Source organism: Malurus melanocephalus, unplaced genomic scaffold, assembly GCF_030028575.1.
Source record: "Malurus melanocephalus ecotype Western Australia unplaced genomic scaffold, MMel_1.1 scaffold_59, whole genome shotgun sequence".
In the NCBI taxonomy this organism is placed as follows: Eukaryota; Metazoa; Chordata; class Aves; order Passeriformes; family Maluridae; genus Malurus; species Malurus melanocephalus.
Window position 1 is genome coordinate 1,566,556 of NW_026623291.1, and position 27,387 is coordinate 1,593,942.

The following is a 27,387-nucleotide window of genomic DNA, read 5'->3' on the forward strand; positions in this document are numbered from 1 at the left end:
GGCCCGGCATAACAACGGGGTCAAAGGGCCGGGAGCGGGGCGGGGCGGCGGGGCCCGGCGACGGTGGCCGCGGCGGGACACGGAGCGACCGGAGGGGAGGGACCGGAGGGGCGGGCCTGGGGCTGGTTTGAAGGAAAACAAACCGCAAAGACCACCGGGAGTTGTAGTCSTCATGCGCGGCACCAGCGCAGCACTGCTCCGGCATAAGGACTACAAATCCCGGCGGGCGCCGCGCGGATATGGCGGGAGAGGCCGCTGGCGCCGCATGGCCGCGGCGGGGAAGCGGCACCGCCCGGGCTGGGGGCGGCTGCGACACCGAGCGGGAGCGGAAGGGTCGAGGCTGAGTCCCCGCGGCTGAGGGCTGCGGCTATTCGTGTTCCAGCATCCCGTTATCASAGAATCAGTTAGGCTGGGAAAGACCTCTGTGATCAACGAGTCCAACCTATGGCCCAACACCACCATGTCAATGTCCGGCCTTTCCTTAAACACTTGAAGGGACAGTGACTCCACCATCTCCCTGGGCGGCGCATTCCAATATCTAATAACTAATAATATCTTTCTGTTAAGAAATCCTTTCTGATGTCCAAACTAAACCTCCCCTGGCACAGTTCAACGCTGTGTCCTCTTGTCACCAGTTGTCAGAAGAACCCGACCCTCTCCTGACTACAACCTCCTTTTACGGAGTTGTAGAGAGTGAGAAGGTCATCCTGGAGTCTCCTTTTCTCCAGGGTAAGCACTGCGGCTCCTTCAGCCGCTCCTCATACGATATGTGCTACAGACTCTTCCCCACTTTCGTTTCCCTTCTCTAGACATAATCCTCGGTTATTCTCCGAGGCTTTCTCCCCACGCCGGTGAAAAAAGACTGGTTTAAATCAGCACCACCCATTGCTGTTGCAAAGAAAGAAGCATTGAGGCCGAGGACCCACCCTGAACTGAGATCCTGGCGAGGTTTCACCATCACTTCTGGTTCCYGAGGTGCCACATGCACTTTCTATTCATATTTACATTTTTTATATATACACACACATCACAATACTCATTGCAGCATTGCAGTTCTGCTCATATTTACATTTGTCCACTTACTTCACTTGCAGACTACTTTTTTTTTAATGAAAGAAAAATAACACGAAGCTTTGTAAAACATGGAGTCACTGAACCCTGTCCAAAATTAACAATGAAAACCACGTGTTTTGATAGATGCAATAAATCTTATTGACTTTATTACACATTGTATTTTAGGATCACTTTACATTCCTAGACAAAAGAGATGATACAAATAAATATAAGCTGTAAAACTATGGACAGAACTATGGACAGGTTCTTTTTCTACAGATCACCTAAGAGAAGGCGGAGGTGGGTGCATCTCCAAGGAGCTGAGAGTTGTTCACAGACAGCTGTGCCCACAGAAGGATCCTGGGTCACCTCTTCACAAAGGGGGCTGGAGAAGGCAGTAAGCACCTGGACCCCGAGAGTCAACCCCCCACTGCACAGTGCAGCAGGCAGGACCAGCGTTCTCATTGCAGTTCCATCTCTGTAGCTAATTATGGCTTTTGCAGGTTCTCTTTTCCAMTCTGCATTTGAACACAGCAGGAACAGACCCCAGGAATTACAATGAACTGTTTAAAGACTGGTGCACATTGCCCAGCACAGACAGGAGAGAGGACAGATGGGTCCAGGTACACAGATGTCTCACTGAAACTCCAGCACTGAGTGTTCAGTGAAGGCAAACTTACCTCAAACTGACTGAACACTGCCTGCTCTGATCTGCATAAGGCACCGGCGCAGCCCCAGGTGCTCTGGCAGAGGTATGTGTTTTAGAAGATTCAAGCAGCATGCAAATATTTTTAAAAAGGCGCTAGACCTAAGTTAAGGATTTAAGAAAGTGCTTTAATTCCTATGCTTCAGTGTCGTGTGGCACTTGCTCCCACGGGCTGACTCCTGCTCCATGCCACCTTTTTTTTTTTTTAAAAAAAAAGATCCCATTATACAGATCAGAGCAAAGACAATTATGTTGAATGTTAAACATCCCTATGAAGAAAGAGTGACAGCACGTGGCTGTCCCAGGGCCTCTTCCAGGAGTCCAGCTGGATTTCCTGCCTTTGGTTAACCAGCAGGAAGCTCAGATGGTTCTGATAACACCAGAGGAGGGCAAACTCGGCAGGAATGTTTCTTAAAAGCTTCAACTCAGAGCTCAGTATATTTTGTACAGCTTAAGACAATGTATCTCAATATCAGTGCCACTGAGCATCTGGTGAGGGTTAAGTCCATTGGAATGAGAATCCAAAAGCTTCTGTAACAGGCCGAGATTGCCCATGAACACACTGACCAAATCTCCACCTGCAGCCCCAATTTACATACAATGACTAAATATGCAGATTTATTCTTTTTCCACTCTACTGAGTTTCTTTCACCTCGCTAATGAATTTCTACAGAGTTAAAAGCAGAGCCTTTCTGACACCGGCTCGTCAACATGAAAACAGGTTTGCACTGCAGAGTTCTACGGTACCAGCCCTGCCACGAGGGCAGCTTCCAGCATATGAGTTTAATATAGAATTCCCTATGGAATAGTAGCAACTGAGGAAGAGTGTGCACGTGTGCAGACACAGATGTGTCTGTGTATACATTATTCACATAAAACGTTGTGTACATAGGTATGTACATAGACGTGGTTAGATATTGTGCTGCTATTTCAAGGTTTTGACACCATCTCCCTCCCCTCCAATTTAATTTAAATTCTCTGAGCACTTAAAAACCATACAATCATATTTTAAAATGTCCTAGTACAGAAGATTATGTGCTGGAGAGAAAGAGGGGGGAGAAGGAAGAGAAGGTGATGTTATATTATGCAACAAAAGCCAGTTAAAAGGCTCTCTGGACATAAACAGCGCTTTGTAAAAACGAAGGTTATGCTGGGTTTCCATGTTCAGGTTGAAAGAAATTGGTCATGTGCCTGTTCTCTCAATTATAAGCAAATCCCTCCTTCCTCCACCAAAACAAATATATATATATGTGTGCATATATGTGTATACATATATTAACCTTGTGGCTCAGAAAAGCAGTCCATGGATTGCAGCAGCCAAGCTGGTGTTTAGGGGGCCCACCTGGCTCACCTGGGCACCGTGCCTGCAGGATGCACAGGTGAGCTGTGCTGAGCACTCGGTTCCTCCTGCTCAGGGCGTCAGTAGAAAGGAGTTCTCCAGCCTGGGTGAAGTCACTCCGTGGACACTTTAACGAGCACAAGGCAGAGTCCACACATCAGAGCATTTCTACAAYCAGGCAAGTCCTCACACACTCACACGTGTCGGTCTGGAGGAAGTCATCAGTGAGGGAAACAGGTAAAAACGTTCACAGGATGACAGCCAAGAGCAACCAGAAAAAGTAACATCCCAAGTCTCAATATACAGTGAACTAAAACTTACAAATAAGCTGTGGGACACTAGACAGGGACACCTTACTCTGTCCTTAGCGTGGAGTTCCACCTCCCTCTACCCTGCTACACRAGCCTGCTTTAGTTATTGGGCAGCTTTGCAAGGAGACTGTCAAAAGCAATTCTTCCTCCCTTGTTTTCAAAGTAAAACCCCTGGAATTAACACCAGCTTCCATCACCAGCCTCGGTTAGGTTGGTTTCACTCCCAGCAGGCTCTGAGTGGGCTGGGAGGTGCAGAGAGAAAGCTGCTTAACATGGAACAAGTGAGGYACATGAGGCACTGAATGCTGAACCTCCTCAGACACCAAGGAAGGGTCTAAACTCCCAGGAGTGCACTCAAAGGCAGCTCCACGTTCCAGTGCTCTGCCCAGCTGAGAGTCTGAGGAGCTCTAAGCCAATGCTACGTTTTCCATCAGTGGGAGGCATGAGAAAATGGCCATATACCATTAAAGATGTCATATGGACACTGGTTTTAAATACCAGGGGTAAAGATGGAGGCAAGAGAGAGGAGGAAAGCTGTGGAGCTGGCCATGGCATGCAGAGATGTTCTTTGACAAGGTGGTTCCTGTTGGCAGGGGTGAGGGCTGTAGGTCAGCTTAGATGAGCTCTCACTCATGCCTGTAAACAAGGAAAAGACTTCAGATTCTACTCCTTCCTTTCTAGAGACCACAGAGCTGTTTTCAAGACCCCTTTTTGCCCTACATCCCTACACAGGGGGGAGGCACAGCTGTGTGGTGGTGAGGATACACTGGCCCACTGCCATCCTGCCCGTTTGATGATGCCAATCTCAAGCAGGAAGAGGAAGAACCATTCACCTTGTCAAGTTTGAACAGATCCTCTGCTTTTTAGCCTCTTTTGGTTCTCACTGTGGAGTGATGCTTTTCTTGAGATGACTTTCAACTCTGTCTTCTTAGTGCCCAACAGCCAAAAAGCCCTGTGCAGCAGAAGGGCTGGTGCAGCAGGAGGACGGTGATGCTGTGAGGTGATCCCCGTGCTTCCCATTGCTCCTAATACACTGTAACGTACCTCATGCATTTTAGATTTCCTAACTAAAATCCATTTCCCACAGAGGCCAAATGCTGAATTGCAAAGCACGGATCTTCCCATGGCTCAGTGCCCCTGGACTGGCCCGAGTCAGTTAAACAGCAACAAGGCCATCTCCAGGGAAAGGGGCTGGAGGCTGGCCAGGAGCTCTCTCTGCAGGTTTGTCCTTGTCTCTGCTCCCAGAAGGTAAAGGCTGTTCCCTCCCTGGAGAGGAGTTGCTGGTTTTATTTTGGAACCAGCCCTCGTGACTGTGGGTAGAGCTGAGAACTGGGGGTGCCTGATCCTGATGAGGATCCCGCCGATTTCCTTCCAGTTTTCGGTCTGAAGAAGCAAAAATTAAAATATAAACAAGAAAAACTCTAACCATGTCACCCGTTACTTTCCAAAATTAATCTTCAAAAAGCTAATTTTAAAATTTTAGTTATTCTCTAATAAACAGTTTCAGCTTTTTCTTCTGTCCTATGTCCTACACCCTGAAAGAAGGTTGTGGTGAGGCAGGGGTTGGCCTCTTCTCCCAACTAACAAGTGACAGGCCAAGGGGAAACAGCCTCAAGTTCTACCAGGGGAGGTTCAGGATGGGTATTAGGAAAAATTCTCTCACCAAAAGAGTGGTTGAGCTCTGGCACAGGCTCAATCGATCCCTRGAAGTGTTCAAAAAACAAGTAGACGTGATAAGGTTTAGTGGCATGGTGGRATTCAGTTGAATTTTGGACTCAAAGGTCTTTTCCAACCTTAATGATTTTATGATTCTATGTTCCSTTCCCTCTCTCTCAGCTTTACTACAAAGCTCAGCTTCACTGATSAGAAGTGCTGACCAACAGCAGCTGTCCTTACACCCCTCCTGTGGACCAGCRTGCTCAGGGAAAGTCTGACTCACCTGGGTTTTGGTTTTTTATTTGAAGTGCTCTCAAACGTTGAGGCATCTACTTGAATCTCATCTTCTTCYTGCAGAGCTGCTTCCAGAGCTGCCTGAACCTTGGGAGCAATGGCAGGGCCTTCATAGTTCCTCGTCGTTCTGCTGGGCCCATCCAGTTCCAGTAACACGATGTTCTCTGCCTGGGACAGCAAAAGCASAATCAAAGTCTCTATGTTTTCATACAAACTGTTACTTTTTTCTTCCAGAAACTTAATCTGAAGTACTTTAAAAACATATGCAGGACACTGCAAATTTACATCTCAAAGAAGAACACACAATCCCCTCTGGAATTCACATTCCCCTGAGCAGGAGGGTGAAGAGACAAAGGTTCAACCTCATCCAGGCTTACCCTGTACCGAGCCTCTGTATGATTCATCATGGATGTCCTGGCGTGTTGGCTCAGGGGCCTTTTGTACCCCACAGCAGATACTGGTCTTTTCATCATCTGCTGGTTGCTAGAGAAAAACAGAGACTCAGTCTATTATACCCCARAACCAAGGGGTCCTCTTGGAGTTTATGAGCTACAACATCTGTAAATTCCATGCAGAAATCTGTTTCAACACAGCAGAAACCACCCAGGCTGCACTTGTAGGAGCAGGAAAGAARTATGATAGGAATGCACTGCTATTTTAATGGTGAATGCTCTATTAMATGTATTTTACATATAAATATTGGGTTTGCCTATTAGAAAAATCATAATCTTCCAAGAATTCTCCTAACTGTACATTTCTATTTTATTGAACTCATTACAAGGAATAAATTGTTTTATTTTATTTTATTATGCATCAAAAATCTGTGAACTCTAGAGGGCCAATTTAAATCCCCAGTTCAATCCCTCTTTTGTTCCTGACAGCTAGAGTGTTTCCTGTGACCTGTAATTCCAYCCCAAGAAAAGAGCAGAAATACACTCACTCCAGACGGGTTATGGGATGTAATTTCCAGTTATCTTCCTCTTCATCAAGGAATGATCTGTTCATGATCTTATTCTTTTCTTCCAAGGGAATAAAGTTTTCAATAATCAGGTGTCTACATGCAGTCACAAAAATAAGAAATACACAAGAAAAATAATAAGCACATGGCTTCCCTCACTGCTTCTGTCCCACTGATGTAATACAATCCTGGAAAAGGAGGAATAAGTTAGTTTTCTCATGTTTAAATCTTATTCCACAAGTATGTGCAAGGCAGTCCCTCCACTCCCCACCCTGAGAAACCCTCTCTGTTACAGTTAATAGCAGGCAATGGAGTGATGGGACTCACTTCAGCTTTAGCTCCCTGGTAAGTTCATTCTGGGTCTGTTCCATTTCCTGGCGCCCCTTGATGTGCTCTTCTTGGAGATCATGGATCTCTGCCTTCACAGCTTGCAGCTTGGAAAATAACTGGAGCACACAACAAGAGCCAAAATCCATCACTTGCCAATGCTCTGCTGGCTTTCAAACAAGCTGATTTTATTCCCAGCCTGGTAGACAGGGAATAATTTTCGTTTTACCTTTTTGAGTTTTTTGGTCTTTATGTCCACCTCTTGCTGAAGAGAACTATAGGTCTCCTTCARCTCTAGTGTTTCCTCATCCCGACTTTCCATCTGCTGCTGGATTTCTCGCTCCCGACGTTTCTGAAGAATGTGACAATATGGCATTAAAGATTACCATAATTACCTTGTCACMTCCAGCTGACACACATGATACCAATACTCAGGATGAGTTAACTTCCCTGCCTTCCAGGGATTTCCTTTTAGCTTCCAGTTCTTCCTATCTCTTGTCTTAGAAATACCAGAAGTATTAACTCCTATTTGTCTTTATTTTGCTGTTAAAATCACATAGTGGAAACAAGGGCTCAAGGTTCAACTAAAGGAACCAAATGTCATTTTTAGATTATTTTTTCTTTCCTTTTTATAAGTTGATACCGGTTTTTGCAACAAAATAAACTTTTAGCACAGAGTAAAAATCCCTCCCTTGAGTTAAAGACTGAACTGGTACTCTTGGAGGTCTTACAAATATTTCTGCACTTACAAAGAGCTCCAGTCAAGACATGAAGAGCTAGAAGAAAACTATTACAAACCTTCTTTACATATTTCAGATGACAAAAATGWCACAAGCCCTTCCCCCTTCTTTTCAATAAATGATTGCCATTAAGCCAATTTTAGGGTTAACCCTGGGAATTTCCCCTGACACAATGTTTTATAAAAGGTCTGCAGCAAAGTGTTTTATAAAAAAATAACAAATCTGCTTCCTTGTACCTGTTCTGCAATTTCCTGTCGTTTCTGTTCCAGGATTTTCTGCTGTTCATTTGTGTGATCCACAATATTTTTCCCTCCCACCAGGAGTTTGCTTTCCATTGTCTGAAAGGAAAAACCAGAGTCAGAAGTTTCTCTCAGTCACCATAGAAGGCAACTTGCACTCCTAGGGATGCAATTTCTTCAGRGAAGTTCCCTTATTTAACCTTCTCTTTCAAGGCAGCTGCTACAAGAGTCACTCTTTCTCAAAATTCCTAAAAACTGTGGGATTAATGCAAYAATAACTTGATTAGAATAAGGCACCACTGTAATGTGTGGCAAWGCTGGAGAACTAAAATGTGTGCTCCCCTTTAAAGAACTTGTTAATGATCTGTGACAGAATGAAGCATTTTTTGTGCCACAGCTTGTGAAAAGATGCATGGTCTTCTATTGTGCCAATTGCTTAAGATCCCACAAGATCAGCACATAAGAACAATGAAACAACTTATGAATAYTGAAATATGTAATTAATGGTGGAAATTTCAACTTCTGGCTAGAAATAGTTTATTTTAAAATCTTCCTAACTAAACACGAATCGCTATTGTGGAAACATCCTGTGAAATATCTTTTCAAACTGGGAAGCCCTTTGTTTTCCCCACAGCCTAAAGAAATCGCTTTCAAAAAGTATGACAAGGAAGAATTCTACCTTGATTTTAGCACTCAACATCTCTGTTGCTTCCTTCTCTCTCTTCAGGTCCTCCATTTTCTTCTCCTTCTCTTTCAGCAGCCTCATCTTTTCTTCTGCTACCAAGCTGTGATCCTCGACTATCGCTTTCTTCTCTATCTCCAGCTTTTCTTGTTGCTCCCTCCAATAGTCATCTTTGTCATCTCCTTCATCCTCACCCTCTTCAGTGTCCTCCTCCTCTTCCCCACCCTCTCTCCTCCTTTCCCTCCTCTTTCTTTTGCCAATGGACCGTTTTTCCAACTGTGCCTTCAGYCGAGCAATCTCTTCCTGGAACTCCCGCAGCAGAGCCTCCTTAGGATCCTCGTTCACTTGTGGCTTGTTCTTGATGTTTTTGGCACGGTTGGCATATCTCAGTGTGGTCAGTGTCTCCTCCACATTGTAAGAGGCAGGGCCTATATTGGCCACCATCACAGTTTTGGCATTGCCACCTAACGAGTCCTGAAGTAGCCTGGTCAGCTTGGAGTCCCGGTAGGGAATGTGTGTGCTTTTGCCATCTACCAGGGCAGAGATAACRTTGCCCAAAGCTGAGAGGGAGAGATTGATTTTAGTGGCTTCCTTGAGCCTTTCCCCCTGTGCTCCAGTCTTTGCTTGCCGYTCACTGCCTGCCAGGTCGACCAGGTTGAGTTTCCCAACACGGATGTGGTTCTCTCCGTCCAGCCCCAACTCGCTGCACTCRATAGTGATCTGGAAAATGGCGTGAGATCGAGAGCTGTGCTCGTTCATGTTGGTGGCACCAACAGAGCGGTTCTGGTTTCCCAAATTCATGATGTGCTCTATCTCTTTGACGCTTTTTGTGACAATGGTGGTCAAATCCTTAACAAACACGCCTGTGTCTGGTCTCTCTTTCAACTCCAGCCGCTTGGACTGATCCTTTGATAACAAGTCTCTGATTTCTTCTTGGTATATTTCCAAATAAGATGCTCTAACTAGGTATTGCTGATTTTGAGATCTAGARATGTGGGTGAAGATGTGATCAAATGAATTGGGGATGACCCCTCTCTTTTCRGGATCACCACGCACCCCTTCCATCGTATACGTTTTCCCTGTCCCAGTCTGCCCATAGGCAAAGATTGTCCCATTAAACCCTTGCAGAACAGAGTCCACGAGAGGTCTGAAGGTCTCATCGTAGAGTTCCACCTGTTTGGAATTCCAGTCATACACAGCATCAAAGGTGAACGTTTTAGGCAGTTCATGAGATGATCCCCGCGGATTCTTCACTGAGACCTGCCCCAATTTGACATCCACATTAACAACTTTTTCATAGGAAGCAGTTTTCTCTTTGCTGTTCATGGGCCGGCAGCGCACGACCACCCGCACGGACTCGGAGCTCTTTGACTTGGACATGACGGCGGGGCTGTGGCTGCTGTGATCCTGTCAATGGATGATCCCGTGCTAGACACCTGGAACAAAAACAAAGCAGGGTTGTCTGAAGGCAGTTTTCTGCAGGGGACAGCTTTTCACAAAGCTAAGACTCGCCTCATCGATTTGAGCAGCATTTTGCATTCAATAAGTTGCAAAGGATTTTGAAGAAATAAAATAATGTTCATCTTCAAAACTGTGTAAAGGCCTGAACTGAAACAGAATTATTTTACTAAAGCCTGTGTATCAAATGGTGTAATTTTTACCATTTGCTGCAAAAAAATTGTCATAAAATCAGATATTTACAGTTGGTAAAGATCTTTTTCTTGAACCTTAAAACTAATAATAATGTTTTTGAAACTATTTATAAAAAGAATACTTCGCCATTCATTTTCTTTGCACTCAGGCCTTTTGTTTTAAATCTCCTGTTTTGAAAATCTAGTACAGCCTTGCKCTCTCTGGAGCACAACTCTGCTATTATCTTTTCTTTTGGCAATMTATTTTCATCAGCATTTCCCACAAAAGCCCAAACCCACTGATCTRCTGATATCAATCCTACTCTGGTGTTCCTACTACATCAGGTTTACAGAACTCACCATCAACACAAACTCACATTGCGTAAACCCAGATCATGGATCTAAGTCCTTCATGACTGGRTGGAGAGGAAGGACACCCTGGTGCATCCCCCAGTCATCAGCAAGATGAGCTGCCACTGAAAATGGAGCAATAAACCCGTGTTCCTGCAAAAGCAGTCACTGCTAAAGCCTCACACAGCAGATCTCAATGGCACAGCTTGGGGAATGCCATGCAGTCTCTAATAAMCCTTTTTATTTCCAAAATATCTTCCAAGAAGAGCCCTGAGGTTCTTCTGCCAACTGGAACTAAGTGTAAAACTAATAYACACAAGGAACCCCAGGCAGTGCTGGCACACTGCTGGATCAGCAGGAAACAGGGATTTTTGTCTAATTGTTTTTTACTCAATAATTGCATGTCTCAGGAGAGCTTCTCCAACAAGGTGGCAGAGAACTTCAGRACCAGAGCTAGTGGATGGGAAAGGACACACAACTCTAGCCCAACATACAGACAGATTGGCAAAGAGTAAGACAGGAATAAGAGATAGACACGGTTAAGAATTGTACAGAAACCTCAGTATGGTTTGGGAATTTCCATGGGTCTGTGGGGGGAAACTCTTTGCTTCTCACTCTTCCCATAAAAGCACTGGACACTCATTCAGAATTCACTTCACACCCTGTACAATGAGTTCAAACTATTACAGGAATTTTGGGTAGCTRCTGAATAAAACCATTTCCCTCCTAMYTGACAGCCCTGGATGAAGGTGACCTTCCCATCTGACCCACAGCACACACGAATTCTGGAGCACGAACACAGAAAGAGTAAGTGAAACGAGGACAAATCTTGGCAGAAGCACAAAAACCAACTCTCCCTCTTCTCATCCTGAGGAGTTGTATACATTAACACACGCTTCTCCTTCCACAGCTCCCAGAGACATTCCTGTAATTCAAGTTCACAAGAGACAATTTTCTGACAAGGTCACATGACAACCACTGTGTCACGTATCTGCATGTCCACACTGGTAAATACTCGAATTAGGCACAAGTTCTGACAAGGAGAGCATGCATTTATTTTATATATTGAATATCTAAAATACTCTTCTGATGAGCCGTGCTGCTTTTGTAAGCAACTATGATAAATATTAAATGATCAGAGTTAAGTTAATCTTGCTGGAGTACCTTGAACAAAAATTATGTTGCASATTTGCTTCTCCTCTGGGTGTACCTCCTCACCACCAGCTTTTAACACCTTTCCCCACTTCACTTGCAAGTCTCTTTTTATAGCCACAAACAACTGATTTTATCCCTGATTTGGGCTATTTTCATAACAACCCATCACGAATCATCTCCAATTATTTTAGCTGCTGTGGTGAAGTTTACTGGAAGCATAACAAATTATGGTTCTTCTCAGATTTATCCAAGTGTGTAACTGGAAAATCAAACCAATTAGTTGGAAGTGTTTGCATTCCCCAGAAACCCAGGGCAATGTCTGAGCTGCCAGAGGCTGGACACAAATGGCCAGAAAGCTGGGAATGCTGCCGTGCCATCCACTCTTCTCCATTGAAGATGGGAATTTTTTACAAAATTAGTTCAGCCTAAGGTGACCTGGGCCAGGTCCCTACAAGTGAAGGTCAAGGTTGAGATGGATGCACTTGAAAAGTGCCCCAGGTGACCAAGAAAGRAGGATGGGCAGAAATTGAAGCATTTTAATTTATTTCAGTCAACACAAGTTTGTGCCTGAAAAAATGAGCAATGCCACAACCTGAATACAAACTGGRACAACCACTTTTCCCCAGAAACTTCCAAGGTTGGGAGGTACTGTCTTGCACCCAGGCACTGTGCTCACCCCAGCCACCTGCCCTGATAGGTGATGTCCTGAGGCTGCTCTGCWYCCTGCCTTAAACATCTCAGAAAGSTTTYCTTGGAACTGCCCAAACCCTTCCWCYGCATCTCTGCACATCCCGAGGTACCACTCCAAACATTCCATTGCTTCTCGCCATTCAAATCTTTCAAATATTTGCGGTTTCTTAATGTCACGGTTGAATTGTGTCTTTCACTCCTTCCCAAGCCAAACCACCCTTTGTGCTGCTGTTCTCTCGCCTCCCTGCCAAACGCTCCTCAGGCCGGGCAGGGCACCCCGGTGCTGCCGCCGGAGCAGGGCCGGCGGTGCCACCCGTGCCATGGCGTGCCCTGATTCCACTCCGCGCCCGAGGTCACCTGTGGTCACCGCTGTCGCCTCAGCACGCCAAGCCACGGCTGTCCCCTCCCGCGGGATTCACCCGAGCATCACCCACCGCCCTSGCGGCTGCGGCACCGGGCGCRGCAGGGAAAGGGGCCGGGAGRAGGCTCGGGGCACGGGGCCAGCGGRGAGCGACCGTGGAGACGGGGAAAGACCGTGAGGGGGAAGGACCGGGAGCGGCGGACACYCATCCAAACGGGGCCACCCTCCCGCGGCATCGCCCCCGCAGCCCGGCCGCGGGCGGGTCCTGCCGCCTCCCGCGCTCGCTGTCCCGGCCGCCCCACACGAGTGGCACCGGGGACGGCGGGGGGCAGCGGGGCCGGGGGCTGTCACCGCGGCGAGCGGCGAGGGCGGCGCTGCCGGCACGGGGGGGTCGGGGATGCTCGGGGCGGGGTGCGGGCGCGGTGCGGGGCCGGGCCGGACTCACCTGCGCCGTCACCATGGAGCCGCTCGGCCGCTCCTCCCGCGGCCCCGGAAGCGGCGCGGCCGCTCCGCCCGCCCGTGACGCGCTTCCCTGGCAACGGGCGCGCCCGCCCCGCGCCGCCGCTCCCCTCCCGGATGGAGCCGGGACAAAGGGGCCCCGCCGCGGGCACCCCGCGCTCCGACAGCCTCCAGAGTGCTGCGGTTTATCCAGCCGGGCGTGTCCCGCCKCTCTGCCGCGCCCAGCCTGGGTGGGGCCTTTAAATCCTTCCAAGCTCAGGAAAAGATAACCATTAAAAAAAATATATATTTGAGTTAAACCCCCTTAACCAGATCTATTTGGATGGCAGCAGTACACTGGAGGCTGCAGCTCTGGTACCAGAGATTCCTGCAATGGAGGAAGGAATGTCAGAGGACTATAAGTGAATACAAAATCAAGTTTTTATTAGTACAAAAAATACATTTTTAAAAAAACAAAAAAAATCACCCCACCCTAACATTTTGTTTTAATACTTTGTCTTCCCAACACTGTAGGGAAAGGCTTTCCCTGCTCCACAGCAAGGCAAGGCAGCCCCACGGKCATCACCCACAATCAGTAAACTGTATGACACAAGGAGGTTCAAAGKCTGGTAAAGCCCAGTTCCCAGAAGTCCCAAACCTGACAATTTTCCCCCAAATCCAATAATTTTTGAAGCCAGCCCAGAGAAAACAAGAGACAAGTTTTTGCCACCCTGCCACCTCAGGTTACCTTCTAATTTAGCCCTCTTTTGCTCGCTCCCCAGAGCCTTCAAAGCTCAGAAATGTTTCAAGGAAGAAAAGACCACCATARAAAGAGATGACCAGGTAACCATTCATAACAGCCTTGTCTGAACCGCAGCAGTGCACTGGAGCCAGCAGCTCTGGTACCACAGACTCAATGAAATGGCATTTTTGAAAAATGAAGTTCTGTACTCAGTCTTTGGACCAGAAAATGAAGTCACAGAAGCACCAAAAGGCATTGATCAAGTTGAGACTCACCACATTGGGATTATCAGTATCAGACTGTACCAGGCCAAACAAGAGGTTTGGGCTGTTGCTTCCCCATCAATGAACTTTCCAGAGTTACCTCAATTGGGAATTGCCCCAGACAAGAGTAATGCTCTCAGAGGCATTATATGTAAGTACAAAACCAAAACCCACTACCATAGATCTGGTATGACACACCCAACCCCATCACAGCTACTTTAATAATCCAGGTTTCACTCCTACCAAAAGCCTCACTGACATCAACAGCTACAAAGCTACAAGCCCTCAATATCCAGTTCTGGACTGGCTGTGACAGATCTCCTCCCAWGYCCCTGCACRCAYTTTGCCCCAGATCAATGCASAGAGGCTGAACAGGCAGCAACCATRTYAYAYCACGTCCCACTGYGCTCCTCCAGCACCACCAAARTGATCCAGGGCCCCACAGCACTTGGATATGGAATTTCTATGGACAGAAGAAACACGGAGGCACTAAGGTGACACAGGTCTGATAAGACAACAGTGGTCCTGGATAAAACCCAGGGATTTTTCAGTYCTGAGCTTCACCTTGCACACCCTTTTCCAGGGAACCTGATATGCCTGACAACACTTTTGCACTTTAAAAGAATCAGTTATGGTCAGTTTTGGACAAGCTTCAAAACATCTCCAGGTAAGAGTTAAGAATTAACAGGGAAAGAAAGGAGGAAATCTGAGCAGCTGATTCATCATGATTGCTGGTGAATACCAATTAGTGAGAATGGAGAGCTATAAAAGCTACATCTTAAAAAACTATATATAGTTTATAGTTTCCTATAAACTACAYGATTTAAAATTTCTGTCTGAGCTCAGACAGAACAGTCTGGAAGGGACTGTGGGAAGCATCAAAGGGTGGGAGCTCTCCCACAGCCTAGCAACGACTCTGCCCACAGGGAACACTGCAGCACCAAGGACCAGCTCAGAGCCCTGGAACCACGGAGCCTCTTCCTCCTTTGGTCAGAACTCATCCCGCAGCCTGGGTGGGTGGTCCATGCCAAAAAATGAGGAGGGTTTCCCATGGATGTCACGCTCCCTTTTCACAAAGGCAGTGAAGGAAGAGACGCAGTTCCCGATGAAGTGGTCGGACTGGCCAAGAATGTACAGATCAATCTGAGGCACTTCTGGCTGCAAGCTGACAACCTTGAGCTGCAGAGAAATGAAGAGCAAATGAATCCAGTCAGATATGATTACAATCCACTGTTTTGGCATAATATTAGAAATGGAATAGACAAAACTTTCTGTTGTGTTTCTCTGCCCTATAACTCATTTATTATTAGATCAATGTCAGAAGATTCCTGAAAGTCACTTAGGTTGATTTAATTTAAGCTCTTTTCATGGAGATATTTACTACCATGCCAGATCATGCTCTTCARCCTCCAGGAAAAAAGAGCTTTACAAGGTAATTTTTATTTCTATGAGCCAAATTCACTTTGAGATGCCAATATTTGGCTGTGAATAACCTATTTCATAACTGCCTGCCTGCTGTCCATGACAGCCTCGGGCCAGAATCCAAGGGAGGYTTTTATCAAAGCACTCTTGCCAGAACAGGCTTCTGGAAGACTCACCTTTTCCTGGAAGAACTGCTGTATTTCCGTTGTGTAGGGCTCGGAATCAGTAGCGATATAAACAGATTTAGCTTCAATCTTTGCCACCCAGAGCTTGAGAGCCCGTTTGATCTCTCTGAGGTCTGGCAGGCACATGTCCATGGTGAGAGGCACTGCAGCATTCCGGTCGTAGCCCACACACTGTGGTGAAGCCATGAAGTGTGGCCCGGCTGTCCCGTCCTTTAACATGTTGCAGGCATTTTTCTATTGGAAGAAGAAAAGAGAATCACAGAATCACCAAAGTTGAAGACTTCTGAGAGCATYAAGTCTAAACTTTGAAMAAAAMCCCAAWGCCAGCTAAACTGCATCAGGAAGTGCCACATCTACTTGTGTTCTGGACACTTCCAGGGATGACAATTTCACCACTGCCCTGGGTAGCCTAGGCCAGGGTTCAATYACCCTTTTAGTGAAGAATTTTCCCCTAATATCCAACTTGAACATCCCCTACTGCAACTTGAGGCCAATTCCCTTTGTTGCTGGGAGAAGAGGCTGAACCCCWMCTCACCACATTTTTTCATTTTCAAAGTACCACATCTGAGTGAGAAAACACCACCACATCCCCCAACTCTGCCTGCTTGAAAGAATCCCGAGGGTGCTGCTAACACACAGGGAGCTTCTGAACACCAGCAGGGATCACCTGGCTGTCCCAGCACARCTCCTTTTTGAGCAGCTTTGCCCCCATCCCATTAGTCACCAGCCTACAGCTGGAGCCATACCCAATCAGAGCCAATCCTCAAGTGAATCCCAACATAGGGCCGGACCAGCAGAGACTCAATATAAGCTTCTCCCTTCTTCACCATTGCATCAGACCATTCCATGTACTTCTGCAGGGGCCGGTGCTCCTCCAACACAGGAAACTGGGCTGGAGCTCCAGGTAAGGCGAGGACAGGGTGCTCAGTGGGTGGAAACCTACAGAAAACCAAACCCCAGCAGTCTGAAACATGACCTAAYCCTGCATGCTCCATCCTGYACAAAGACTGCTGTAAAGATCAGAGTRGAAATCAGGAAAACCCTAAAAATGCAGCATTTTTTGCTCCAAATTTAGATAATTTTAGCTATTTTGCCATCTGGGCTAAAGGAATCTCAGGGACTGTGTTTTACCTCAGAATATTCATCTGACAGACAAAAAGAAAAGAACCTTCATACATGCAATGAAGAGCTACCAACCAACAAGATGTTATATTTTCACCCCACACTAATGCAATTCACCCAAACTTACTGATAACACTGAAGTCACTTGTAGCTCTGAAAACACGAGGTAACCAGCAAAATACAGTTCATATTCACCAATTGGGAATCAAATTCTTTTTGAAGACTAATTACATATGTAATCAATACACTGGCTCACAAGTCAATCAGTCTAACAGAGTTCATAGCTAAAATAATGCCCACAGGAAAAGCTTAGCAAATATTTAATGAAAAAAGCATTAATACTTCTAATTATATTACTAACTAACCACTTCAATCTCTCCCCCAAAATGTAAAGTCACAATACACAGTCACTGCTGCTTTCATGAGTGACTCTAAAGGCCCACAGTGACCTGCCAGCACTTTTCCATCTTCTTTTTACCTTTGGATCCAATGGTCCTTGTATGCAGGACTGAAGGAAATTCCCTTGAAGAGCTCAGACTTGTCAAAATCCACTTGGAACTGATCCCAGAATGGACCAAAAGGATTTCCATCCTGCAAATATGGAAAAAAAGGTGTTCATTGAGTGCATACACAAAGCCTGAAAGATGGATCTAGTAGGATCCTGGGGTGCAAAGCAGGAGCCTATTCCACTAGGAAAGCAGCTGGAATACAACAGCCTGTTTGACACACCAGCTCCACAGATAGAGAACTTTCCTTAATGTATTTCACTCTTTCCTGAGAAGGATGTGAAGATTATGTTAAACAAGGACACCACAGCTTTCTTGTATTTAAGAGACGTTGCTTTAACACCAGTTAGAAAACTCTACCACAACTGGGAAACAGAGAGCAGGAGATAAGCTACAGCCACAGCCAAACCTGAAGTGATAAAATCTACTTGCACAGATTGTATTCCTGATCCCCAAGCACTTGTGAAACAAAGAACCCCGATGAAGGCACAGCAGGCTATTCCACAAGTGGTAAAAGCATTGCCACAAAGACAGATATGGGCAGCTCCTAAATTTGCAAATCAATGGTGACCGGAATGAGTCAGTCATTCCCTGTGGAATAAATCCGTGCCCGCGGGCCTGAGGAGGAACTCACCTTCATGGGACAYGTGCTTTTGTCCGCGCTTCTCTGGGCAGCAGCCTCGAAGCAGTAAGCCACTCTTCTGCCGGGCGGCCAGTGCCGGGGCGCCAGATGCTCCATGAATTCCTCCAGGCTGATCACACGGTGGTACCGCCGCAGCGGCTCCAGCCTGAAGTGCTCCGAGTAGGGGACGTGCAGCTGCGGGGGGACAGAGCCCGTGAGCCGGGGGTGCCCTTACCGGGGGTGCCCTCACCCGGGGGTGCCCTTACTCGGGGTGCCCTCACCCGGGGTGTCCTTACCCGGGGGTGCCCTTACTCGGGGTGCCCTCACCCGGGGTGCCCTTACCCGGGGCTGCCCTCACCCGGGGTGCCCTCACCCGGGGTGCCCTCACCCGGGGTCCCCTCACCCGGGCTCGCAGCTCAGCCCCGGAGAGGTCCCAGTCCTGCCCTTCGCCCCCTGCTCCCTCCCCGCACCCGCAGCGGCTCACGTTGGTGTAGGGCGGGCGGTGGTGCCGGTACTCGATCCAGGGCGGCACGGCCAGGGTCCGGTTGAGGGCGCGGGCGAAGGCCAGGGCTCCCAGGAAATGCTCGGCTTGGTTACCGAARCGACCTGCGAGAGACGGGGCTCAGGCGGGGACCGCGCCGGGGATGGACCGGGCATGGACCGGGGGATGCAACGGGAGCAACACCGGGGGATGCGACGGGAGATGGACCCGCGGGATGGGCCGCGGACCGCACCGGGGTCTGCACCGGGGTTCGCAGCGGGAACCGCACCGGGGGTCGCACCGGGGGATGCAACTGGGAGATGCACAAGGGGCCCGCACCGGGAGAGCCTCACCCATGCAGGGACAGTAGAGCAAGTAACCAGCCTCGTCCCAGGCAGGCGCCGCGCCGCCTCCAGCCGCCATCCCCGGGAGGAGCAGGAGGAGAGCGAGCAGCACCGGGACCGGCGGCACCGCCATAGCGGCTTCGCGGCGGCCAAAGCCCGGCGCCACCATCCCGTCATGCCCCGCGGCACGCCGCTCTGGCGGTCACCACCGAGGCGTGACGTCACTCCCACAAGGCCCCGCGCAATGGCGCCGCCGGGGCCGGGACCGGAGCCGCGCTTGGCGGGGCCCGGGGGAACGGGGTGAGCGCGGGGGGGGCGAGGGAGGGGGGCGGCACCGCAGGGAGGGGCGGTGGCACGGCCGTACCCTCCCCTCGGCGGCGGGGTCCCCTCAGGGGACAGGGGGGCGTGTGAGGAGGAGGAGGAGGATGCGGGGTGGAGGGGGGGGCGTAGGCCGGGCCCGCCTCCCTCCCCTCAGCGCTGCGGGGCGGGGGTGGGATGTGTGATCCCGCTCCGTCGGTGTTGCATTATCCACGGAGCGCTCCTGGGGGTGGGGATCTCCCGGTTGGTTTCCGAGGCAAGCGGCGGAGGTGCTGGGGGGGTGGCCGTGAGTTGCTCTCCGGACAACTCGCGATCCCCCGGCCCCGGCACCTCCGCCGTYTGCAAGGCGGTTGCAACAGCACCTTAGAACTCCCTAAAATTCCAATGCGATCGTTTATGCACATTRCTATTAAAGACATCGAAATTCAAACTCTTGTCTTCTTCCAGGTAGCTTTGAAATTGGCCCAGATGGCCGGGCTTTTTCAGAGGGAAAGAAACAGCTCCCTGGCAAAAGTGGCAGAGACTCCCAGAACGCCTGCACAGCTCTGGAGCAAGAGGTAGAGAACACGAATCTTTTTCGGGACATGTTTTATAGAGAGGCAAAATCTTCATGGTTTTAGCACCTAGAAASACTGACTGCTCTGACCCATATGCCTCTTGCACCCTGAGAGATCAGAGCAACTGTCACATCACGCTGGTTTGTCCCAAAGTGGCACCTCAGCATTTCTSGTTCTTTATTGTTCTGCTCTGACCACGTAGTTTCAGTGTACAAAACTAAGTTTTGTTTTTAACAGTCATTCCCAAACATCACAGTGACATGTTTTCTTGGAGTCATCCCATTTCCCAGTGTTTTCCACCCTTAGGGAACCATCCATGGTGGTGGGGGGGGGATGCTGCAGTCACAGTAATTGTTATTTCAACTCTCCATAACGTTCCTCAAGCACTTTTCTTGCTTGGGGTTGGTTTTTTCCCTCGCAGTTGCACATCCTGCCCACAACTGGCACTCTTGTTGATGTGCAGCAGGAAGTTCCTCCTCTGAAGCAATCATGGAGTGAGAAAGAGCTTGAGGGTTTGATGCTATTTTAAGAAGAGTTTCTCAGGCAGCCAAATTGAGCGAAAGAGATCGTTTTTATTTCAGCTGACGGTTTACCAGTCGAGCTGTTGGTAGAACCCCATAAAAATGTTGTACTTCCCCAACACACAGCTCAAGAACAGCCTGCTAAGAGTGCTTAATGTAGAACCTCGTCAACATGAAAGCCAGAAGAGCTTACAGGAGGTGTATTTTGATGAACAGGAAACAGTTTGAGCTTCTATTATTAAGTGATGATAATGTCAAAGGGGAAAAAAATAGCTAAAAGTTGCTCATTACTGTAGAAAATTTTGTAATCCAGAGAGACACAATCTGCCTCAGAGTCGAAAAGTGAAAATACAATGAGTAATCCCATCCTGAAGAGAAGCAGCATCCGTTGCCTTCCCGAAAAAGGTGTGATGTTACCCATAATTGCGAGTTTTCTTACTCAGCCCTCTTCACCCACATGTGGGGATTCAGATTAGTTTGCTTTGGAGATGGTCTTGCCCACTACACCACGTTGGTAGCAGAAAGGATGGGAAAAGAAAATACCAGAGAACCTTGCTTTCCKTGAGAATCTCTAGGAGGGAATTCCATGTAAGCAGAGACCAAGAGAAAGTGAGAATATGAAAAAATGGGATGGGAAGTTATCCACAAAATACACAGGAAGCTATTTAGAGTTACAAGGAGACACCTTTCTATGATATTTCAGGAGAAAATACATCCAGCAGGTAACACAGGTTCTTAATGGCTGCAAAAATGTAATTCAGAAAAAGTTTAACATAATTTTATTCAGGTTACAGGTTAAGGGGGAAAAGACAAAAAAACAGTGTGGCAATGGGAGTTGCCCATGTCTAGGAACACACATCTTCACATRTTCATTGTGTGAAGGGTGAAAGATGCAGTGTCTTAACACCAGCCTTCTGTGCTTGCAGATGAAGAAGTTTTGCTATTAAAGCAGAACAGAAAACTGCACCGGAACAACATCACAGCAAGACACCCACAGGCTTGAGTTCTGCTTGACATGGCCATGTTCTATTAGTCCTGCCATGACGGCATTTTTTCCCAGTGTTCCCAACTGGATTCAAGATGCAAAGCAGGAGGAGGAAGAGACAGGCTGGAAATTAGTCCCCAGACCAAGAGGTGAAGAGACCGAAAGTCAGGGAAAATGCCAGTGTGAACTATCRGAGCCCTCCTTCCCTCACGTGGACAAGCTGAGAACTCACACACTTTCCCACTCAGAGCAGAGGCCCTACAACTGCCCCCAGCTGCACTGTGGCAAGGCCTTCGCTTCCAAGTACAAGCTCTATAGGTAGGTATCTGTGAGTAACTCTGCCCAGCAGTGCCAGGAGAGAGGGGAAACCCCCTCTTTCGTGTGTCTTTGCTTGAATTTCTGAGAAGCTGGAGGAGGGGAAATGCCCTTTTACCTTGAAGAGCAGTTGAGTCCTAGACATTACCATACTTGGCATGTCTTTAAGCACCTTCTAGAGAACCTCAGCTAATGCTTTATCCTGAGCTCAAGCTGTTTTCTATTTCACTGAGGAAGAAATAGAAACAGAAAGTGAAGCTCACAGATTAAAAAACAAAATGAAAAGCAAGAATAGTGTTTGCATTCTGAAGTCCTGCCACTAACCACAGGGATAATTCCATGGCAGCCATTGCTCCAGTATGAAGTAGAGTTCCCATTTATATACAACACAAAATAATTAAACACTGATGACTGAGCACTTGAAACCAGATGACCCACAGTGTAGGAGTGTATAAGATACAAGGTGAAGTCAGACCACAGTGGCTGTCAGCAGACTTGGCCACAGCCTGGCCCTCCTGATGAACTAAAGCTTCACCTAGTGTCACAAACTAGGGAGGTGTTCTTTGGCGGTTTCCCTTTGGTGGTGTCAACAGAGAGCAGGAGCTGAGGAGAGACAGCTGCTGGGACAGACTGTAGGTTTTGCCTGAAGCATTGTGTTCCTGTGCCACTTGTTTAGTGGCAGTAAAATGCCATCTTGGATTTTTGTGGCATAAAGTGTAAGACACAAGGAAAATTTTGGAAAACTGCGTGTGTTCCTTTGGGGGGCTGGACATTTGTCTAACCTTTCCTGCTTTTCCCCCTAAGGCATATGGCCACACACTCTGCTCAGAAGCCTCACCAGTGCATGTACTGCGAGAAGATGTTTCACCGGAAGGATCACCTTCGGAACCACCTCCAGACCCACGATCCCAACAAAGAGGCCCTGCACTGTCCAGAGTGTGGCAAGAACTACAACACCAAACTGGGCTTCAGGCGACATCTGGCCATGCATGCGGCTGCCAGCGGTGACCTCAGCTGCAAGGTGTGTCTCCAGACCTTTGAGAGCACCCAGATCCTGCTGGAGCACCTCAAGGCTCATTCCAGGCGTGCTTCTGGTGGGGCGAAGGAAAAGAAGCACCCGTGTGACCACTGCGATCGGCGCTTCTACACCCGGAAAGACGTGCGGAGACACTTGGTGGTGCACACGGGGCGGAAGGACTTCTTGTGCCAGTACTGTGCTCAGAGGTTTGGCAGGAAAGACCACCTGACCAGGCACATGAAGAAAAGCCACTCCCAGGAACTGCTGAAGATTAAGACGGAGCCAGTGGACATGTTGGGTCTGCTCAGCTGCAGCTCCTCTGTGGCAGTGAAGGAAGAGCTGAGTCCCGTCCTGTGTATGGCATCCAGAGACATGATGGGTGGTAAGAGCTTCCCTGGCATGCTGCCCGTGGGCATGTACAGCACACATCTTCAAACCATGCCAAGCTCAGGGATGCCCCATTCTTTGGTTCCTAATTCTCTTCCAATGGGAATGAGCTATCCTCTGGAGTCTTCTTCTCCCATCTCCTCCCCACCRCAACCTCCTCCAAAGTATCAGCTTGGATCTACCTCATATTTGCCTGAGAAACTACCCAAAGTAGAGGTGGACAGCTTTTTGTCAGACTTCCCTGGCAGCCTGTCTCTCTCATCTGGTGATCCTCAGTCTTCTTCACCTCAGCCACCYGCCCTGGATGAGGCTTTGCTTTCCAAGAGCCCTGCTAACCTCTCAGAGGCTCTCTGTGCTGCTAACATGGACTTTTCTCATCTTCTTGGCTTCCTCCCCCTAAATCTTCCTCCTTGCAATCCACCTGTCTCATCSGGGGGATTGGTCATGGGCTACTCACAGGGGGAGGCACAGCCACTGCTCACCACTTTGCAACATCAACCTCAAGAGTCTCCTGGAGCCGGGGCCTCACTGAACTTTGGGCCCCTTCATTCGTTGCCCCCTGTCTTCACCTCCAGCTTGAGCACAACCACGYTGCCACGGTTCCACCAGGCATTCCAATAAGCTGGAAACAGCACTGGAGAACAGATCTTTCAGTCACCCTTTTGTGGAGAGCCTTAAAAACGCACAACTCTTCCTTCCTTGGGGGTGTGAAAGCTCTGGCAGAGCTGGGTCAGATGGGAGGTTTCTGATCTCAGAGGGAGCACTTGTAGACTGGAACAGCCGATATCCCGTGCAAGTCCCAGTCCTGTACAGCAGAAAGATTTCAGCTGATAGACTGGATATATTTTATCTAAGTTTTAATCTGTGAATCAGGAGCCGCGCTTAGCACTGACCTTCCCTGAGAATGCTGGAGCTATGTTCCTCTCTGGGAAGGGACTGCCCCTCAGAAGGAGTTGAGACTCTTTTACCTTGGGATAAACTTTTGAAGAGTTCAGCTTCCATTTCATGTTACCACACTGCAATTYTGGCAACCCAGCCAACACCTCCACATGGAGAAGAAGTCAGGATACCGCTCTGTATGAAGCCAATGGGGAAGAGGCTGTCCTTCCCTGCTACCTCTCATCCCATCACCCTACACAGCTTACTCCACATCAGTGTTAAGCAACAAGCCCGTTTACATAGTGAATTCAGCGTCACCTCTTTGGAGCCRTTAGGATTAACTCATTATGGTGAACATTGTTTACACAACACAAATCTATTTCTGCCATTGCAAACATAGGAGGAACCAGAATACACTGGGTTCATCTCTGGTGTAGCTAGAACACTGTTTACACAACGAAGTCAGGTTGCACTGATTTCTGTCACTTATCATGTTCTTCCCCCATGGGGAAATACACTGCTTTTGGACCACTTCAGCCTCTGCCCCTGTAGGCAGCAGCTTCCTGCCTTTTCTCACTGACTATCCTGAGGGAGGGGGATGGAGCAGCTCTCACAGCTTAGCTTGGTGTGCGGTGTATGGACAGAGCCCTTTCAAATATCTCCCCCAGAGAAACAGATCTGGAAACCAAAGCACGTGRGAGCTGGGTGAGGAGCTCGGGACATCAAGCACTGGCATACCAGCATGGGTGAGAACAGGCTGCAGGCCCTGCTCTGTAGGTTCCCTTGGGATGAGGAATGAAGTATGAATTTCTGGGATTTGGGTTTTTTTAACCACAGCCGTTCATTGAGGTCAGCACCCTCTTTGGCTTATCCAGGAAGCAGTCTCAAAGGTATATTTTAACCTCAATGGTGGTAACATCCAAGAATCAAGGAAAAATTGGTCCCATCTTCATGTACACTCTGTTAGTGTACTTGAAGCATTTTCCCCAATACCAATAGTTTTAACAAATGCTGAGGGTTGGGGCCTGCAGTCTAACTTTTCAGTTTGGAATTGGTTCCACTGGCCATTTTTGTTCTCTCCTTGAACCTTGCCTCTTGAARTTATAGTCCTGCTTCCCTTGCTCCCTGCGCCACCCCTTAAACTCTTCCACGTGCTGTCTACCTACCAGGGCAGAAGGCTTACACTGGGAAGTGGCAGCCAGCTGCTGGTGTCATTTAGCATCTGTATTGTCTCCCATTTTCCTGGGCACTTGTACTGCAGATGGGGACATAATGGAGGTCACTCACTCTGCACTGGTGCATGTTTATGACTATGGACAGGCAGATCTTCATACCTCAGCATGGAGGAACCATTRTAGGCCAATATAAACCAGGAAATCTGTCAATAGTGTTCTCCATAAATCTAGGAAATGCAAAATCTACCTCTACTCTGTAATCTCAGCTCCTTGGGCAAAGCCAGATGCTGTTCTCATTTGTCTCCCCACAGCACATCCACCTCAGTCAATGCAGATTTCTTCCTGCTGAGCCCTGATCCCACTGTGTGACATTAGCTGTGCCTCTTTTGGTCACAGGCTTGTCCCGYTTCCATTTTACTCCAGAATTTTGTTTTAAATTTAGCTTAGTAATTCTTCCCAGAATGACTCTTTAGCAATCCATTGATTCTCCAGAARATAGATCGGTTGTTTTAGGTTAGCCAGCAATGCTGCAAATAAGACTTTTGTATCAAAATGTAATATAAGATTTATTTACCTCAGCAATATCCTGTGGCAATGATCTCCCCGAGTTGAATGCAGTACTTTTTCCTTTTCTCCACTGGAAAATGTTGCCTTTCCAAGTCCAACGAGTGCCTTCTTGTTCTCTAACCTAGCAAAGGTAAACAGGGCATTGCAGCCAGTCTGTTTACCAGCATTGAATACCTCAGGCCTGTCTTCTATTGCTTTGCTCTTTGCAAATTAAAGAGTTTCACACTGTTATCAATTATATGCAAGCCTTATCCCTGTCTTCAGTTGAGAGGATTATTTTTTAAGAAATAAATGGTCAGAACTGATCACTCACTGCCAGTGAGGATTATCAGATTTATGCAATGCCATCACACACCTTCCCCCACTGCAGAACATTCAGCTTTCTTGCTTCCTGCCTGCATTGTACTCTGAACAGATGTCATCACTGGAATTCCTTTAGCAGTGGTAGCTAAACTTAGAGCCAGGCATCTTTTTCCTWCCAGTAGTCTGTCAAAGAATAAATGGAATTCATTTTGCTATGATTTGCATGTGTGATTTGCTTTCCACAGCTACTTTAACAMGCAGAACAATAACCTTTGTCAATGCAAGGAAAATCAGGAAAGGCAGCGTGGCCAGAGACGGCAGTCAAGCTGATTCCAGGTGTTTGCACAGGAAAATGGATTCAAAGTTCCTCTACCACAACAGTTTGTAATCTGAAAGTATTTTACCAGTCTAAAACAAATGAGACTAATTGAATTTGAAATAGCAGGTGTGCAATTTACAGAACAAATTATAGTGAACAACTTTTACCTGTTACAAGAAAAACTTGGAGCATCCAAGTTTACAGCACCTGGGAGTCCCAGTCCATTAGGACATATATACCATGCTGTTAGGAAAATCAGTGGAAGTCAGTTTAGCCAAGCTCCTGCTGATGAAACTGGAGGTAAGGGATAAGGGTAAGCTTGGTGTGCTGTGAGGGGGACTGCTGCAGCACGCCTGCAGTCTGTTCTGTGGTGTAATKTGCAGAGCTTTGTGGCAGCCACTGTGCTTTTATGTGGAAAAAAAATCTCAGAAAAAATTTGGGTTTGGTTTTTGTTCATTTTGGACCACAAGTTCAGGACTGCAGGTCCAGGACTCAGGCATCGGATTGAGCCCCAGAGCAGCAACTACAGCACATAATTTGTCAGGAGGATTTAGTTAAATAAAGGAATATTTTAAACTGGCTTGGGCTGGGAAGTGTCCAAGAGTTATAGGAGGAGTGCAGTCAACTAAAAGATAAACCCACAGAGCTCCAGTCAGCAAAAGGACAGGACATCARCTTACCAGGTCTTATAAATCAGACCCTGGGTTCTCAGCCAAGGACTTAATGTCCCCCTAGAAATAAGAACTAATAAACACCAAACCAAGCCACTCCCTGGCAKCCGAGGGTTAACTCTTGCCCATCCTTCCAGGCTCAGACTGCCAGAGCCCTGTGAAAAGCTGAAGATCCTTTTCCCCCTGGGATTACAGCTCACTCAAAATCCATTTGCAGGAAGGAACAACACATTATCTTGCATTTGCTTCCACTGAATTTCACATGACAGAATACCCACAGACCRCGTTGTGACAGACCCCGTTCTCTGTCTCACAACATTGCTGCTCTTTAGCCTCAGTGTTGAAAAATGGTGTCACTTCAACTGGAATCCCTTTTTCGCCTCCGGTAGATTGATGATTTCAGTACTTTTGTTGAGCTCAGCTCTTTGTTCTTTAATTCCCTCCTTGCTGACAGGTGAATAGCAGCTGCTGGGAAGATTTCCTGCAGTTCACTGAAAAATCCCTTTTTTCTTTCTCTACCATTACACCACCTTTGCTCTCTGGACAGAACAACCCCACAGAGGCATTTTCTGCTGCCTGCAATTAAAATTTCCACAAATAAATCTTCAAAGATGTGCTTCCCATCACCCTACCTTCTTGCTTATCCTCTAATCCCAGTTAGTCAGACTGACGGAATTCTCCCTCGGGTGCCTATTTTTAGTTAATTGCCTGCCCAAGCCCTGRAGCTGTTCTGCCACTGAAGAGTGAAATGGAT

At 47.7% G+C, this 27,387-nt stretch overlaps 3 protein-coding genes across 4 annotated transcripts; 1 reads left to right on the forward strand and 2 right to left on the reverse strand.

Annotated features, from left to right (window-relative positions):
* Positions 1–1,186: 1,186 nt before the first annotated feature.
* KIF3B (kinesin family member 3B) lies at positions 1,187–12,996 on the reverse strand. The gene is made up of 9 exons (XM_057366010.1): positions 12,939–12,996; positions 8,303–9,741; positions 7,621–7,722; positions 6,874–6,996; positions 6,645–6,763; positions 6,300–6,413; positions 5,737–5,842; positions 5,349–5,527; positions 1,187–4,792 (listed from the first exon to the last, which is right to left on the reverse strand). Exons 2-9 carry the CDS (start codon positions 9,683–9,685, stop codon positions 4,696–4,698), a joined length of 2,223 nt encoding a protein of 740 aa, XP_057221993.1. The 5' UTR covers positions 9,686–9,741; positions 12,939–12,996; the 3' UTR covers positions 1,187–4,695.
* Positions 12,997–14,333: 1,337 nt separating this feature from the next.
* POFUT1 (protein O-fucosyltransferase 1) lies at positions 14,334–18,900 on the reverse strand. Its single transcript, XM_057366014.1, has 7 exons — positions 18,628–18,900; positions 18,278–18,399; positions 17,806–17,988; positions 17,144–17,256; positions 16,290–16,482; positions 15,535–15,777; positions 14,334–15,115 (listed from the first exon to the last, which is right to left on the reverse strand). The coding sequence occupies exons 1-7, from the start codon at positions 18,785–18,787 to the stop codon at positions 14,927–14,929; spliced, it is 1,203 nt and encodes a 400-aa protein (XP_057221997.1). The 5' UTR covers positions 18,788–18,900; the 3' UTR covers positions 14,334–14,926.
* PLAGL2 (PLAG1 like zinc finger 2) lies at positions 18,745–26,668 on the forward strand. Of its 2 annotated transcripts, none has more exons than XM_057366012.1 (4): positions 18,745–18,918; positions 19,384–19,493; positions 20,941–21,317; positions 22,119–26,668. In XM_057366012.1, the coding sequence occupies exons 3-4, from the start codon at positions 21,055–21,057 to the stop codon at positions 23,338–23,340; spliced, it is 1,485 nt and encodes a 494-aa protein (XP_057221995.1). In that variant the 5' UTR covers positions 18,745–18,918; positions 19,384–19,493; positions 20,941–21,054; the 3' UTR covers positions 23,341–26,668. The 2 variants fall into 2 exon arrangements, with proteins under 2 accessions (XP_057221995.1, XP_057221996.1); XM_057366013.1 differs by having other exon boundaries at positions 19,388–19,493.
* Positions 26,669–27,387: the final 719 nt, after the last annotated feature.